This window comes from Bos taurus, chromosome 14 (genome assembly GCF_002263795.3).
Source record: "Bos taurus isolate L1 Dominette 01449 registration number 42190680 breed Hereford chromosome 14, ARS-UCD2.0, whole genome shotgun sequence".
NCBI lineage: Eukaryota > Metazoa > Chordata > Mammalia > Artiodactyla > Bovidae > Bos > Bos taurus.
Genome location: NC_037341.1, coordinates 43,224,641 through 43,243,009, shown reverse-complemented (window position 1 = coordinate 43,243,009; position 18,369 = coordinate 43,224,641). Strand labels below are relative to the sequence as shown.

The window sequence follows — 18,369 nt, the reverse complement described above, 5'->3', positions numbered from 1 at the left end:
TCTTGTCCCAGGTGGGTGTTCACAGTCACTCCTCTGCTGTTGGCTTGTTTTCTGCATGCACATGGTAAACATGGACTCGTGCCTTTACTTTTGTTGAGAGAAACTTTAAAGGAGTGTTTTCATTTCACTGGGTGCAGGTGTTTAATTGATGTTCATGTTATTAAGAGCATGCTCTAACAATTCAGCAGCCTCATTAGACAAATATTTCTGATATGTTCAGGAGGATTTGCCTTTCTCTTCAAAAGAACCTTCTCCTTTGGGCCTCTAAGTTTTAAAAATTGGTTTGGGGTTCATTCAAGTTATTCCAGATGATTCCATTTTGCTGAAAATTTCTACCACTTAATAAGAAATGATCTCTTTTGTTATAATAGAGTACCTTTTGATATGAATTTGTAAAGGTTTTTTAAAAAATTTATTTGGCTGTGCAAGATGTTAGCTGTGGCCTGTGGGGTCTAGTTCCCTGACCAGGTATTGAACGTGGGCCTCCTGCATTGGGAGTGTAGCATCTTAACCACTGGACCACCAAGGAAGTTCCAGAATTTGAAAAACTTTTATGCACTTTCTTATCTTTCATGCTCATGCATCCTAATTTCGGTTGCTGCAGTTATTTATTCATTCATTCTTTAATTAAAAGTATTTATAGAATGACAGCTTTGTGCCAGGCACTGTCCTGGACTGTAGGGTTTGAGTTACCAACCAAAATAATAGCTGGGTGAAATTTGAAGGCTTTAAAGGATATAATCTTAGATAAGCATTAATGTGTATTCAGTTAAAGTCATCTGTAGGGACTTCCCTAGTGGTCCAGTGGAAAAGAATCTGCCTGGCAATGCAGGGTACACATGTTCAATTCATGGTTGAGGAGCTAAGATCCCACATGCCATGGGTCAGTTAAGCCTGCACACCACAACTAGAGAGTCCGTGCGATCCTACAGAAGATCCTGAATGATGCAAGGGAGATCTCGTGTGTAATAACTAAGACCCAACACAGCCAAATACATGAATAAGTAAAAAATAAAGTCATCTGTAATAATAATATAATGGTAAACAGTTATAGTAGGTACTGTTAGCTTTTTGATTTTTCAGATGAGGAAAACTGAGCCACAGAAAGGTTAAGTGACTTCCCCATGGTCACACAGCCATCTGGCTGAAGGCCAGGACTTGAACCCAGGCACACACAAGTTCAGGAGCCTGTGGTCCCCTCTGCCTTGTTCTGTCTCCCCAGGGCAACGATAGCTTAAGACTTCAACCCTCCAGCCACTGTCTGGCAGTTACTTTGGTTCATTACCTGTGATCAAGAGATTATTTTGAGGGCAAAAGGGAATAACAATACATGGATGGCTCTTAAAAGCATGCTCGGCACACAGTATGCTTTGAAACATGTTGACCAGCCTCTCTTCTTTCTCTGGCTGCCATTTGCTACATTCTTCCTTCTTCTTTTCCCTCTACTCCTCCCCCTTTAATATTATTAGGGATGAAAAGTTCAAACAGCCATGTAAGAAACAACAAACATTTAAAAAGTCAATTCAGCTTTTTAAAAGAATAACTTCCAAAGTAAGAGCAAATATTAGATTGTAAAATACTTAGTGTGTCTGAGTGAGAGTCAGGTTGTCCTCTTTGATTTTTTTCCTTTAGTGTTTTGAGGAATCCAGATTTACATTCCTGCTTTGATTGTAGGTTACTGTCTTTGAGGGTTGAAATCCAGTTGGAAAAACTTGCAACAAAATTTGCTTTATGCTGCTGCTGCTGCTGCTAAGTTGCTTCAGTCGTGTCCGACTCTGTTCGACCCCATAGACGGCAGCCCACCAGGCTCCCCCGTCCCTGGGATTCTCCAGGCAAGAACACTGGAGTGGGTTGCCATTTCCTTCTCCAATGCATGAAACTGAAAAGTGAGAGTGAAGTCGCTCAGTTGTGTCCGACTCTTCACGACCCCATGGACTGCAGCCTACCAGGCTCCTCTGTCCATGGGATTTTCCAGGCAAAAGTACTGGAGTGGGGTACCATTGCCTTCTCCGAATTTGCTTTATAGATGCTAGCTAATCTTCCCAATATATTAACATCTATTAGAGATAGTTCTGGTCCAGGAGCAATGTGGCTTTTTGCTTTTGAAGTTTTCCATATTATATTTGAACATCAGTGAAATTGGAGGTGATATGTAAGTTGAAGAGAATTGAAACTGTGTAACCTTGCATGCTGCTGCTGCTAAGTCGCTTCAGTCATGTCTGACTCTGTGCGACCCCATAGACGGCAGCCCACCAGGCTCCCCCGTCCCTGGGATTCTCCAGGCAAGAACACTGGAGTGGGTTGCCATTTCCTTCTCCAATGCATGAAACTGAAAAGTGAGAGTGAAGTCGCTCAGTTGTGTCCGACTCTTCACGACCCCATGGACTGCAGCCTACCAGGCTCCTCCGTCCATGGGATTTTCTAGGCAAGAGTACTGGAGTGGGGTGCCATTGCCTTCTCCGAACCTTGCATAGGGAAGCTAAAAATGCAAAGACAGCTGACCGATTGTTAGATTACACACTAGCCACCGATAAAATAGAATTTGATCAGAATATGGGTTGTAGAGATGTTCAGGTAGAGAAGCCTTGGTTGGACTTGAAATTAATATGCACTCCTTGTTCTTGCTGCTGTAATGGCTACTTCAAAAATGGCGACACCTTGACTTTGTATTACTCTGATATCAATCTCTGTTCTTTTTAATCTTTTCTTATTGTGAAAAGTAACACATACAGAAATCCAACTGTGTTTATCACAAAATGAACACCTTAGTGTTAATTACTTCCTTGCTTTTTGTTACGCATTCGCACTTACACATATTTAGTGAGTGCATCCTTCATGGTACTCAAATGTTTCAATTCTTCATCTGCTATAGCTGCTGATTGAAGTGCGATACCAGCAAGAGTGACTTTGTCATTATCCCATAGAGGAACCTAAAGTCCTCTGCAGGAGATGCTATACTATTTCTTAGTATTCTCCAAGAGATCGTTTTTAACATTCTTTAAGTCATATCACAAACATCTTTGGCATCTGCTAGGCACTTAATATGGAGTGCCTCTCATTTCTCTCAGTACTTTTCTATGATAATGTTGTAAAAACAAAATATTTTTTAAAAGTTGTCTGTATTTCCAACATTATTGAGTTTTCTCCTAACTGTTTACGCTGTTGGTCAGTTTCCCCTGTCCCCCTAATGTCCCCTCTCAATGATGCTCCACCGCCATCCTTCTCTTACCTAATCCAGGGAGGACCCCTTGATGAGTCATGCATAGCTCCCCACTGCTCTCCTGTTTTAATTCTTCATCCCCTGAAAATTCCAGGTGACATTTACAATTCAGTTTTTCAACTTTTATGATCAGGACTTGTTTCTTATGGAGTATAATCCTGAATTGACTTCTGCCCTGGATGTTAACTTCATAGTCAATTTGATGCGTCTAGAATTAACTCGCTTTTATGATTTTTCTCCTCACTCTGCCTTTGCCCTAGTTCCTTTAAACTAACTTGTCTCCTGGTTTAAAGGGGCACGGAACACACCAGATGACCACTGGAGGAAATGATCTTTTATGTAGATGCTTAGGGACAATGACCAGAATTAACTGTCCATTTCTGAATTTGTATTTACTTCATTCACCCATTTTCTCATTTTGTTGATACTATGGAATTCACTGTGTGAGTCCTGTGGACAAACAACTTATCACTGGCTTAGCTATTATGTACTTTCTTTTGCCAGAATTTGATTATTTCTGCCAAAATGTACTAGTGAAGAGTCTTTTGGTTAAGTGGAATAGAAGACTGACTTTGCTCACCTAAAAAGGGAAAGGCGTTGCACAGAATGAAGGTTGTTTTGTAATTCAAGACAAGGAAAGGAAGCAAGCCCAGCCCCATCCAGACTAGTCCTGCAGATTGGAAAGCTGTTAGAAGTCAAGGTAGCTTCTGGAGCCCAAAGAAACCAAGAAACTCCTTTCTCTCACACTTGAGCCCTCTTTTCTTCATGGTCATCTCTCTTTCCTTTCCTCTTCCTCTCTGCTCATATGCAAATCTTTCTTTGGGAATTGGCTTCCTCTGTACTCTTACAACTTTTACCTGTTCCCCAAAAATATCTTCCTCAACATCAAAGCCTCCATGAGTTTTTAGCTCAAGTGCCTACCACTAACTGATTAGCGCCTTAGTGTTTTAATTACACAATCCCAGGATAAGAATCTTAATTGTATCAAATAGTTTTGTTTTTCTTTTCATTCAGTCTAAACAATTTGTAGATTACCAGAAGATTAATTTTGGTGGGTGGAACTCTACTGATGGTAGAGGGTGGCTTTGGCAAAGTGGCTGTGACAATAGAGGCAGCTTCATGTCAGGTCGATTTCTCTCTCTCATTTCTTGTCTCATTGTAACAAAGATTTGGGACAATAGACTAATTACAGCTCACACAGACAGGATTTCTCAGTTCCTATCTCAATGATTTCTCAGTTCCTATCTCGATGTAGCAAGGATTTGAAATGACTGACTGGTTACAGCTCAGTTACAGTTCTTTTATTAAACAGAGGGGATAGTACATTCCCAAGACGTGGGAGCAGGCTGACCCTGAAGGAATGGCAGTGATCGCGCTCTGCTTCCCTTTTTATACTCCCTGTCTCCTCCTCTTGATTCTGCGATGTGCATAATAGGGCTTGTACCCACCACCAGTCAGGAAAGGGAATGCAAATAGGCGTATGCTCAAGGGTGTTGACAGCTGCAAGTTGTATAATGACAGGGGGCAAATCTTATTTGAATGGCCTATAAGGACATTTAGTTTAATTAAGAGCAAGTACAGGTTTCTTACTAGAAAACTGACTACTGCTACTAAGAAGTGATGTCATTTTAAAGTCACTTGAAGTTGTCAAATAGTGACTCTGAGACCTTTCTGTTCTGGTCCCAAATGTGTGGGAGAATGATGGCTGCAGGAACTCTTCAGTGGTCTTGCTTGTGTGTGTGTGTGTGTGTGTGTGTACGTACCTGTATGTGTGTGCTTCATCTTTTGAGGGGAGGTGGTGAACACTAGATTAGGAGTTCAAAGACTTAAGTTCCATTTATGATTCTGCTGTGACTTATAAATTATTAACTCTTGAGCTTGATGCCAGATGCCTTACAGGTACTGGTGAAAGCACTCGACAGTTTTCAAAGTGCTATAAAAATGCCAAGTTGATTTATTAGCTGAATTATGAACTACTGGAATCAAATTGGCTCATGAATAAAAGTTACATTGTGCTAACTTTGATCCCCTCCACCTCAAAAAGCAAGTAATTTTTTATGGTGCCAGAAGAACAAGATTCTAGAAAACTAAATTTTGTTTGCTTTTTATAATATCTAATCGCCACTTTACTAACTCCATTTCTGTCTCTTTTTAATGCTGCCTCTTAGCATACGCTCCATTCAACACTCAATTAGCATGCCTGCTATGAGGTAAAGTATATTTTCACAAAATGTAGTTGGTCTTATGCTTCCTTACTTTTTATCCAGATGTTTCTCTTGAATGTTCTGAAGTAGGAGCTAGAAGTCTGCTCTAAACAAGCTGTGAAAACTGTTACTAGCTTTCAGTTGGTCTTCCCAATGTTTTTGGGCTGGTGTAAGAAATCCATTAAATGTTTGTGATTTTAAAAAGGAATTATTATTTCTACTTTATTTTGTAAACCTGTTAAATTGTTTCATTCTGGAATCTGTTCAATTAAAAAAAAATTGAACACTGCTTATCTGATCAACCTTTTCTTTTCGTGGATGTAGGTGGCCCACCTCCTCTGTTCACATTAGCTTTAGTTACAGTCTCCCTTTTTCTCATCATCCCCATTTCTACTTCCTTCATCCCATTGGGACATCTGGAACCAACTGAGACCTCGTTCTAGTGTCCTCTTTCATCAGTAAGCACTTGCAGGTGGCACCTTTTACTACCTCACCTGACCTCTCTATAGAGGCAGAGAATTTTTCAACAATGTACGCTTGACTTGAACTTTAGTGTTCATTGGAACTACCTGGAGGACTTGTTAAAAGTCCCTGCCTGGTGGGCCCATGTCGACTTTCTGATTCTGTAAGCCTGGGGTGGGACCTGAAAATTTGCTTTGCTAACAACTTCCCAAGGGCTACTGATACCGCTGGTCTGGGGATCACCCTTTGGGACCGACTGCCCATCACGATGGTAGGAAGGGGGAAGCCCATTTTTCCTTCTTCTCCTGTTTCATCATGGTAGCAGGAAGGATATTGGAGATCAGGTGGATCGTATAAAACTTTGGAAACCGAGGTGAAAGCGACACACGGGCACTGTGACCCTCCCTAACTAATGCAGATGGATGTGAAGGCACGGGAGCGGCTTCCTGTGGGCTTGGAGAGCCTCTGTTAGTTGGGGCAGCTTTGTGAAGTGGCCAAATCGAGTTCCGTGCCCCTCCCTTCCTTTTGGTCTCTGTTTCTCCTGTTATGCTGCTCCTGGGAACCAGGATCCCTGGTGTGGAACCTCCTGTGGTTTGCTTGTCCTGCTGAGTTGATGTGGGTTTAGGTAGAAATCTTGCCAGGCAACGTATGAATTTAAACATTAGTTCTGGACTGTAGCACTTTAACCAAAGTCAGACTGAGCTAACAGTGGCTTTTTCTTATATGGTGACCAGTTGGTTGAGGAAGTGCTAGACTTAGTGTTGTACCTGACTTTGTTCCCTCTTCTCACACATGTATTTTTATCTGTATGTCTAACACTGGCTCTGTTCAAAGAATCAAAAAGATTGTTGTAGAAATCTTAGAACAGAAGTTGATAATCTCACATAAAATGACACCATTTGTATGTATGCCTATGGTACAGGTGTTACATATGGTTTATGTGTTCTTTTGCTGATTGAGAATAATGGCCAAGGGGAATACAGTCAACTAATAATGTTTTCTGAATTGTTGAAATTTTTGTTCCATGTGTGTAATTTTATTATTTTTCTTTTCTCTCCATAGAAACTCCCCAACTTTCAAATCATTTGAAGAAAAGGTTGAAAACTTAAAGGCAAGTAAAGAACAGGGTCTTTTTGTTATCTTGTTTGGTGCCTGAACTTTCTTTGTTGTAGGTAGATTATTCAAATTAGAATTTCCTTTCAAAAATATTTAAAGAACTTTAATAACTTTAATCTTTACCTTTTAATGGGTATTTAAGGTGATATATTGGAGAAGGAAATGGCAACCCACTCCAGTATTCTTGCCTGGAGAATACCACGGACAGAGGACCCTGGCAGGCTATAGTCCATGGGGTTGCAAGCGTTGGACATGACTTAGCAACTAAACCAACCAAGGTGATAAATACTCTTAATATAATTTTTTGAGTATATATTGTAGTATGACAGCATGAGTGCTGAAAAGAAACACGTAATTTTTAAAAGTAGTACTTCAGAAGTTTATGCTGCTTTTTTATTATTCACTTCAAGTACTTTTGTAATTGGACAAAATGTAATACAAATCTCATTGTAGAAAATTAAAAACAATATAGAAAAGCACAAAGAATAAAACATAAAAACATGGTCCTACAACCCAGGAACAGTGATATGTTGTAGGACTATACTATTACACTTTAAAAAAAAATTAACCAGGGACTTCCCTGGTGGTCCAGTGGTTAAGAATCTGCCTTGCAATGCAATGGACGTAGATTAGATTCCTGGGTGGGGAACTAAGATGCCACATGCTGTGGGGCAACTAAGCCCAAGAATTGCAATTAGGGAGTGTGTGCACCACAGTGAAAGACCCTGCATGACACAAGGAAGATCTTGTATGCTACAACTAAGACCTGATGCAGCCAAATAAATATTAAAAAAAAAAGAATTAACCATAAGTCATAAACATTTTTCGGTATCATTAAATATTCTTCAATATTATGTTTAACGGCTGCTTGCATAGCCTTATAATGGATATTGTTTGTTCAGTCCTTAATTATTGGACATTTTTATTATGATGACGATGCTGTGGTGATCATTGATGATTCACTTTTATTTTTTGATTGCTTTGATTTTGGTGAAGGTGGACATTTGCCCATAATAATCAACTTTATGAATTTGTAAATTGCATTACCTTCAAGATTATATTCGAAACTATAAAATCATCAAGGATCACAAGTGATGAGAAATGATGTTTTGTTCCCATCCACTGTCCAACCTTCTCCACAGAGTTTGTATGAAGCCCATATGTTCATTTTTTCCAAAATGAATTCTGGTAATTATGGTGGTATCTTTAAAATAAAATATCTTAAGTAATAAAAACAAATTAATAAAATTTAAAAAAATTAAATTAAATTTAAAAAAAACAAATTAAAACTAGTAACTTAAGTATTAAGATAAAACTGATATCTTAAGTATTTCATCTATATCAGCTTTAATCATATTTTATCTTTCAGAATTGTAATTGAGTCATTTCTTTTTAAATACAGCTTTTTAAAATTACAGAATCAGGGTATGCTAATAGAAAGAAAACCAAACACTGTATCACAGGCTGGATCTTTTTTTCTTGCATATAGAAACACTACTCCCACCTTTTCTCTTTCTACATAAATTTGTGTTTTTCAAAAAGGAATCACACTGTACACACAGCCCTGCAACTTGTTCATTTAATGCCCCCAGCATGCATGCTCTAATGAATCCACAAATTCAGGCCCCTGTTTTTTTTGCTCACTGATGCTTTTCAGTGGCCTGGAAGAGTCCTTGACACACTGCAGCTACTTAATAAATATTTGATGAGCAAAAAAATACATCACGGTCATTCTTCTAGGTCAGTACCAGAGGCCTGCTTTATTCTTGTTAATTCCTACTTAGGTATTTGAAAACAAATTGCATCCCAAGAAGTCAAGGTTTTACTCTAATTCAGTTCTCAAAATTTTAGGAATATCATAGTCTCTCCTTGAAATTACCCTGAGTGTTAGTTTTTGAAATGACTAGCTGGAAAACCAGGCAGCCTCTGTTCTTTTAACAATGAAGAGGAGGAGAAACTTCCAGGTCATTACTATGTACTCTCCTCCTGAGTATATTCAGACTCTATAAAATCAGTTTTTGAAATATGACTAGGCACCATTCAGATTTTTAAAAATGTAATTTTTAAAAGCATATAATGTATTAGACAAATATCACAAAGGAAGCTGTAAAATATAGTTGTATGCTTGGGATATAGTTTTTCCTAACTTACACTGATATTCAGTTAAACATGGGGTCTACTTGTACTTTCATTTAGGTTGTGGATTGAGTCATTAACTGTGATTCTTGAGCATTTGCCATGTACCAGGAGATGAGTATTGGGCACTGGGAATACCACAGTGACCAAGAGTGACACAGATGCTTTCTGAAGATGTTGAGGCAATTAAATGGCCAATGAAAATAAAGGGGAGGTAAGGGCTTCCCAAGTGGCTCAGTGGTAAAGAATCCACTTGCAGCGCAGGAGAGGCAGGAGATGCAGTTTCGATCCCTAAGTTGGAAAGATGCCATGGAGAAAGAAATGGCAACCCACTCCAGTATTCTTGCCTGGAAAATCCCATGGACAGAGGAGCCTGGTGGGCTATAGTCCACGGGGTCACAAAAGAGTTTGAAATGACTTAGTGACTAAACAACAACAACAACAAAGCACTAGGACAGTGGAGGTCAAGGGCGCAGTGAGGATCAGCAGTGGGACTCTGCCACCTTTGGCAGGAGGGAAGGTCAGAGAGGTCAAGGGCGCAGTGAGGATCAGCAGTGGGACTCTGCCACTCTTGGCAGGAGGGAAGGTCAGAGAGACTTCTCTGAAGATGCAGTAATGTACATGGAGGCCTTTAGGTTGAAAGGAATGTTTGAAGCTTTGGGGACCCTTTGAGGAACTTTACTGTGCTATAGGTTATAAAGCAAGAGACAGAGCTAGATAGGTGGGCCACCTTAAAGAAAAGGTGGGAAGCCACTGAAAGATTTTAAGCAATCCGAGTCATACATTCTTCTGTGCATTTTAGAAAGATTCAGTGTTGGCCCTGCAGAACTAAGGGGAGAGAGACTGGAGAAGGAGACAAGGTGGGAGGAAGGTGTTGTGATCAGGCCAAAGATGATGGAGTATGAGTCGAGCTAGTGCCAATGGAACGGAGTCGAAAGATATTTAGAATTTAGAAGTGACAGACAAAAAGTTAGTAATCGACTGGATGGGGAACAAGATGGGGAAGGACCAAGGATAACAAAGCAGTCTGACTGGGAGGTGCTACTGCCATTCACGGCCTTGGAGTAGGAAGAGACCAGTGGTGGGAGGAGTTATTTTAGACTTATAAATTGCAAGAGGTCTTCTTAACATTTTCTTATATTTAAGGAATGTTTTAATAAATTTAATAACCATACAGTGGATACAAGTCATGCCAATTTTTCAGACAATTCAAAGATTTTGGATGGGAGGCCGAAAAGAATGAGAGTGCAAATTTCAACTAGATTCCAACTGTTAATGAGTCTGTGGCCAGTCACGACTGAGCTAAGAGCATCATGCTGTGTCTGGGAAACATACATGTATTTCTTTCCTTTGTTTTACTCAATAATATTTCACAAAATGTTATCTAGATATAGAGAGTTCAGTAAATTCTTTAGCATAACAGGCCTTATATAATTCTATAAATTTTATATTAAATATATTTAAATTTATATAATATTTTATATTTAATTCTATATTTATAAAGATAAATTTCCCTGTGAAGAACAATAAGCAGATGGGGGAGAAAGTAAAGGGGTAGAATTTACCAATTTGAATATTTTCAGCACGGAAACTGCCTAAGTTTTTCTATGAAACTGCATGGAACATGACCACAGTACTAAATCTGTACAAATCTAATAATCACTGAGCTCTCGGGCTCCTGGTTTATTTTTTCTTCAAAGTAAGATTTGAGTTACTTTATGCAGAGTCAGCGAAGTGTGTGTTTCATAACGTCTCTTCCTTTTTGAACTTTTCAAAGTCTAAAGTCGGGGGAAACAAGCCTGCTGGTGGTGATTTCGGAGAAGTCTTGAATTCGACTGCAAGCGCCAGTGCCACCACCACGGAGCCTCTTCCAGAGCAGACGCAGGAGGGCCTGTGAGCCTCCCACCTTTGTTCTGCTGCTCACTGCCAGATGCTGCAAGCGAGATCCAAGCACATCTTGTCAACATTCATTGCCATGAACTTCCACCAGATGTGCTTTTGTTGAGCTTTACATATTCCTTTGACCAAATAGCTTGTGGGTTGAACAATGTAAAAGTATCTTCACTTCTATTCCTGGGAAACACCCTTTAGTGTGCATTTCAGCCCCTTTATTTAGCAAATGTCACGATGAAAACACATCTAGTACCTGGGGATCCTCACTAGAATGAAATGAGAAGCTGTGGGTTATCATAATTGCTTACACAATTGCTCTGGGTGTGGGCTACCAGTTTGATCTTTTTCTTCTATACAGGTTTCTGTTTTTCCTCTTTGAATCTCTGTATATTTGATTCCTAGATTAGACTCTTCTTTAAAATGCTCTGCATCCTGCTTATTAAAAAAGTTTTGGCGAAATGTTCTTTACCTCCGAGGGAAGAACTAAACAGCTACACAAAATATTTTTGAGTATTGTTTGGGGATAAAGTATCTTATATCTTGGGTGTCTGAAGACACCAGACTAAGTAAATCTTCTCTATATTCAGTTTCTTATAGTTTTGTAAGTGACATTATGTACAGTAATTTCAAATCCTAGGTGACCTGAGAGTGGAGCCCTTTGTTTATCACCATCTGTGACAGTAACCATTTCAGTGTCATGGTTATTATGCTACTTATAGCTACTTATTTTTCACCAGATTAAAATTTTAGTTTTGGAGGAAATTATAAGGTAACATTCTAAATCAAGTATATTGTATTATCAATAGGTTGAAATTTGAACACTGTCCTCAAACGTTCAGTTCCAAAGCCTGAAAGTTTTTTTAGATCTAGGTAGCTGAAAAGTGCTAAAATCAATCGCATTAGGGGAAACACTGTCTTCATTTAATTCATTTAGCAGCATTTAAAATAAGCACACCAAGTTATATGACTAATATAACTTGAAAAATTTTTATACTAAGGGGTTGGTAATAACTCCTGAGGATTTCATGCATTAATAAAAATCAACTCATCATTTTCTACTTACTTGTTTTCAGTTTGTTAGAAATTACAAAATGATACTGTAGGCATTGCCCCCTGCTTTGAAAACAGAGTGTCAGGGCTGAATGAACCAAAGCCTCTGGAAGTATCTGCATGGAGGCCAAGGTACTCTCATTAACTCTAGTAGTTACTTACTCATCATCACTATCTTTTCCTTATGCTGTGTATGGTTATGGCCTACAACGTTGTATTTGTTATTTATCAAGTTGTGATTGTTTTATTATTGTTTATGCCAAATGTTAATTGCCAAGTTTGGAGTGACCTAAAGCATTTTTTTAAAGCATGACTAGATTTACTTGGGGATAAATTATCTTATGAAAACCAAATCTGAAAAGCTATAAGTGTTGATTGTTGTGAAGTAACATGCTGCCCTTTTTGATTGCTGGCGCTTTTGTGAGCACTTCAGATGCAATTGAAACTCTGCTCTATTACATGTGAAAAGCTTAATAAATTCTGTGTGTCAGTAGCACAGGTCCCAATATTTATTATGAGACCAATGGTCTGGAAACAGCTTGTTGTATTACATAATCAACTGGTACCCAGGCTTTAAAAAAAAAAAAGGCAATTTTTTACCATCTGCTTTATATCATTGCTTCATGGTATCAGACTACCGTATTTACTTGCAAAGGCTTTAAGGCAAAGGTTGTTGAAGCATTGTCCCAGAGGAATCCATGTGTATACATTTGTCTTTTTAAAGAGATACTATGGTTACTCAATAAGGCTGGTAAGTTATTTTTTCAACCAGTTAGTCTTTCAGTTGCTTTTATCACATCTTTCATCACACTGATTCTTGGATGTCCTGCTCTGTTACTGTGTTTTTAATAAGGCAAAATGGAGAAGATGGCGATTTCCTCAGTTTAACAAAATATCCTCAAATCTCTTTATTTTATGGGAGAAATGATAGAGGTAGGGTTGGAAGGTGGGATGGGTGTACGTGGGTACTGGTGATGGTCGTAAAAGAAGAAAATGGAGAAACACTTTTATAGACATCTACCTAAACTTAATTTAGAAATGATTTAATCTATGGCAAAGCACTCTGCCTCTAAAGAAGCAACAAAAAAGTAGAGGGAGGATAAATGTAGAAAAATACACATCAACCTAGAAATCTTATTCCAAGTAGTCTCTATGGAAGATCCAATATTACAGATTCACAGATACTTAAGCAATTTAGAACACAGTAATTACTAAGAGCACCAGAGAGGGATCCTGGTTATTCTACTGTGTTTCATGTTTGACACTAGAAGAGCATAGCAACAAGACTGAGAGCTCAGATACTTAAGGATTCAAGAAGAGTGATAGAAGAAAACAATTCCTAAAATTATCCCCTTCTTACAAAGGAATATCCTTAATTTATCGAGCTTGTGGGAAATAAAGCAAGAATTCTTACACCTATGAAGCCAAAGTAATCCAAGGAAGAGAGTAGAAACCATTGGATTATTTTAATAGTAATTGAAACTACTGAAATAGAGGGGAAAAAATAATGTTGAATTTGGACTATTTCTGGATCTGTTAATGAAGAAATACTACTGTTTATTATTTTTTTTTGTATAGCATTTGAAAACAATAAAAAGTCTATAATTTGGGCATGAGTTCTTTTGTATGTATTACCTATCTGCTGAGGAAAGTGGTAAATCCATTAATTATACAACTTCTCTCCAGACTCATATCCTGGGTATAGAAAGAACCAGCAGTAGCTGTACGGAATCAATTTATCAAACAAAAAAGCTACATGCTGACTACACAAAGACATTTGTAAGTGACTTTTTGCTCAGTTTGTGCCAGAGATGCTGCATAAGGTCCTATGTAAGGATTGCATGTTTCTTTATATTAAGACCCAAATGACAGAACAGATTTTTATCCATAATGGAGAGACACTGGGCCATTAATTAGTGAATTGTCCCACTGTAACTGGATTAATTATAGATACCATTTAGTTTTCAGTTACTAAGAAAGCACTCAGCAGTGGCCACAGGACTGGAAAAGGTCTGTTTTCATTCCAATCCCAAAGAAAGGCAATGCCAAAGAATGCTCAAACTACTGCACAATTGCACTCATCTCACACGCTAGTAAAGTAATGCTCAAAATTCTCCAAGCCAGGCTTCAGCAATATGTGAACTGTGAACTTCCTGATGTTCAAGCTGGTTTTAGAAAAGGCAGAGGAACCAGAGATCAAATTGCCAACATCTGCTGGATCATGGAAAAAGCAAGAGAGTTCCAGAAAAACATCTATTTCTGCTTTATTGACTATGCCAAAGCCTTTGACTGTGAGGATCACAATAAACTGTGGAAAATTCTTCAAGAGATGGGAATACCAGACCACTTGATCTGCCTCTTGAGAAACCTGTATGCATGTCAGGAAGCAGCAGTTAGAACTGGACATGGAACAACAGACTGGTTCCAAATAGGAAAAGGAGTTCGTCAAGGCTGTATATTGTCACCCTGTTTATTTAACTTCTATGCAGAGTACATCATGAGAAACGCTGGACTGGAAGAAACACAAGCTGGAATCAAGATTGCCGGGAGAAATATCAATAACCTCAGATATGCAGATGATGCCACCCTATGGCAGAAAGTGAAAAGGAACTCAAAAGCCTCTTGAGGAAAGTGAAAGTGGAGAGTGAAAAAGTTGGCTTAAAGCTCAACATTCAGAAAACGAAGATTATGGCATCCAGTCCCATCACTTCATGGGAAATAGATGGGGAAACAGTGGAAACAGTGTCAGACTTTATTTTTGGGGGCTCCAAAATCACTACAGATGGTGACTGCAGACATGAAATTAAAAGACGCTTACTCCTTGGAAGAAAAGTTATGACCAACCTAGATAGCATATTCAAAAGCAGAGACATTACTTTGCCAACAAAGGTTCGTCTAGTCAAGGCTATGGTTTTTCCTGTGGTCATGTAGGGATGTGAGTTGGACTGTGAAGTAGGCTGAGTGCCGAAGAATTGATGCTTTGAACTGTGGTGTTGGAGAAGACTCTTGAGAGTCCCTTGGACTGCAAGGAGATCCAACCAGTCCATTCTGAAGGAGATCAGCCCTGGGATTTCTTTGGAAGGAATGATGCTAAAGCTGAAACCAGTACTTTGGCCACCTCATGTGAAGAGTTGACTCATTGGAAAAGACTCTGATGCTGGGAGGGATTGGGGGCAGGAGGAGAAGGGGACAACAGAGGATGAGATGGCTGAATGGCATCACTGACTCAATGGACGTGAGTCTGGGTGAACTCTGGGAGTTGGTGATGGACAGGGAGGCCTGGCATGCTGCGATTCATGGGGTCGCAAAGAGTCAGACACGACTGAGCGACTGATCTGATCTGAAGAAAGCATTATCACTTTTAAGTAAACCTACAAACCATAGATTTCAGTTTCCATGTTCTGATTCTGAAATAAAAATGAACCAAAATTAAAAGGAGCCAAAAGAACTCACATGCCTATCACCTGCCAGGACTTCATACTTAAATGCTGCCTGGCCACTTTCACTGTTAACAGTCTCCATCCCAACACGCTTGAAAAATTTCCCCTTGGTTTCTGGAATTATTTTCTCATTTGCCTGTTTGACTATTCTCTGGCATTCTCTTCTTCCAAATCCTTAAATGTTATGGCCCATCTCTTGTCATCTTCTACAGGATCTCCTTAATGATAGCATTCATCTCTATGGTTGAAAGGACTTATCTTTACAGTTATACTCATCTGTCTTGCCAGTGTATCACTAGCCCTTTTTTCCAGATTTTCTTACATGTTTGAAAGGCATAAACTTCTAAATCACCTTCTGATGACTTCCATCTAGCCACTAGTAGTCACTGTTTGAGCTTTCAGTAGGTGATGGGCATTTCACACCCACTTCCTTCAATTCCTCACTCAAGGCTGTTGAGCTGTCATGATTTTATAGATGAGATTACAGCTAGCAGACAAAGAGCTTGAATTATATTTTATTCACTTGCTATCTGCCATTACTATTTTTACAAAGCATACTAACAATTTGCAAGCTACATGGGAAAAAAACAGCTTGTATTTTTAATAAATCAAGAAGGAAGGTGTGGTTCAAGGAATCGGAGGAGGATCAGAAGGGGCTGTGACGTTAACATAGTGCCATTAGGGTCGATGTTACTACTGGCACTGATATAGGGAAGGACAGTATCTTACCTGATGCTTCTGTTACTCTGCCAAAGGCAGAGAAATAGGCATGCTTGAAGTTAGTTGATACACACTTATCCATTAAAAACATCAGAATTTGTCCCCAAATGCATTATCAAAACAAAGGAAGTTATCATCTGGCTAAGGTAGGACATGAATATAATACAGCCATTCATTTTTTGAGCTGGGATGTTCAGTTCAGTTTAGTCGCTCAGTCGTGTCCGACTCTTTGCAACCCCATGAATCGCAGCACGCCAGGCCTCCCTGTCCATCACCAACTCCCGGAGGTCACTGAGACTCACGTCCATCGAGTCAGTAATGCCATCCAGCCATCTCATCCTCTGTTGTCCCCTTCTCCTGCCCCCAATCCCTCCCAGCATCAGAGTCTTTTCCAATGAGTCAACTCTTCGCATGAGGTGGCCAAAGTACTGGAGTTTCAGCCTCAGCATCATTCCCTCCAAAGAAATCCCAGGGCTGATCTTCAGAATGGACTGGTTGGATCTCCTTGAAGTCCAAGGGACTCTTAAGAGTCTTCTCCAACACCACAGTTCAAAAGCATCAATTCTTCGGTGCTCAGCCTACTTCACAGTCCAACTCTCACATCCATACATGACCACTGGAAAAACCATAGCCTTGACTAGACGAACCTTTGTTGGCAAAGTAATGTCTCTGCTTTTGAATATGCTGTCTAGGTTGGTCATAACTTTCCTTCCAAGGAGTAAGCGTCTTTTAATTTCATGGCTGCAGTCACCATCTGCAGTGATTTTGGAGCCCCAAAAATAGAGTCTGACACTGGATATTAGCAATCCCATTTGCTCTGTAGATGCTGATTAAGTTTACAGAGCACTTCCTTAAACTTGAGATAGAGACTAATAACTTGGTTGTATGTGAGGAAACCAAATCAGCAACAACAACAAAAAAAACTGCTCGCCTGCAATCAGGATTGGAGGTTGAATTAGAACTAAGAGCACTGGCCAAAGCTTTTCACTACTTTTTTTTTTTCCCCCTGAAGGGAAACAGAAGTAGCAATAGCCTTAGAAAGTAATGTAAAACTGTCTTAGGCAAGACTTCATCAAGAGGCAAGGGAAATAAACAGTTTATGTACCAAAGGAGAGAACTCATCTAGAGCAGAATTTACTTTAAGCTCTCTACTGAATTTAAGGCTTGCCATACAGGTGGCTAGTAATGTGTGATTCATACAATTATGCACTTTTCTAAGGTTAGTTCCTTGCTATCTCTAATATTCTTGAGGAGGTCTCTAGTCTTCCCCATTCAATTGTTTTCCTCTATTTCTTTGCATTGGTCACTGAGGAAGGCTTTCTTATCTCTCCTTGCTATTCGTTGGAACTCTGCGTTCAGATGAGTATATCTTTCCTTTTCTCCTTTGCTTTTTGCTTCTCGTCTTTTCTCAGCTATTCGTAAGGCCTCCTCAGATAACCATTTTGCCTTTTTTGCATTTGTTTTTCTTGGGGATGATCTTGATCCCCGTCTCCTGTACAATGTCACGAAACTCCATCCATAGTTCTTCAGGCACTCTTATCAGATCAAATCCCTAGAATCTATTTGTCACTTCCACTGTATAATCATAAGAGATTTGATTCAGGTCATACCTGAATAGCCTAGTGATTTTTACCTACTTTCTTCAATTTAAGTCTGAATTTGGCAGTAAGGAATTCATGATATGAGCCACAGTCAGCTCCCAGTCTTGTTTTTGCTGACTATCTAGAGCTGCTTTTTCAGCTACAAAGAACAGACTCAATCTGATTTCAGTGTTGACCATCTGGTGATGTCCATGTGTAGAGTCATCTCTTGTGTTGTTGAAAAGGGTGTTTGCTATGATCAGCACGTTCTCTTGGCAAAACTCATTAGCCTTTGCCCTGCTTTGTTTGGTGCTCCAAGGCCAAACCTCCCTATTACTCCAGGTATCTCTTGACTACCTACTTTTGCATTCCAGTCCCCTATGATGGAAGTTCAGTTGCTCAGTCATGTCCAACTCTTTGGAACCCCATGAACCACAGCACACCAAGCCTCCCTGTCCATCACCAACTCCAGGAGTTTACCCAAACTCACATCCAATGAGTCAATGACGCCATCCAACTATCTCATCCTCTGTTGTCCCCTTCTCCTC

General features: G+C 39.4%; 1 protein-coding gene across 7 annotated transcripts in view; it reads left to right on the top strand.

Moving 5' to 3' along the window:
* Positions 1 to 13,697, top strand: part of TPD52 (tumor protein D52) — a 131,051-nt gene extending 117,354 nt beyond the window's left edge. For 5 of the 7 annotated variants that reach the window (XM_059893330.1, XM_025001716.1, XM_025001718.1 and 2 more), the window contains 3 exons: positions 5,389 to 5,430; positions 6,949 to 6,997; positions 10,916 to 13,697. In XM_059893330.1, coding sequence (XP_059749313.1) covers positions 5,389 to 5,430; positions 6,949 to 6,997; positions 10,916 to 11,035 — 211 coding nt within the window. In that variant the 3' untranslated portion in view covers positions 11,036 to 13,697. 7 annotated transcript variants of the gene reach the window in all.
* The last annotated feature ends 4,672 nt before the right edge of the window (positions 13,698 to 18,369 follow it).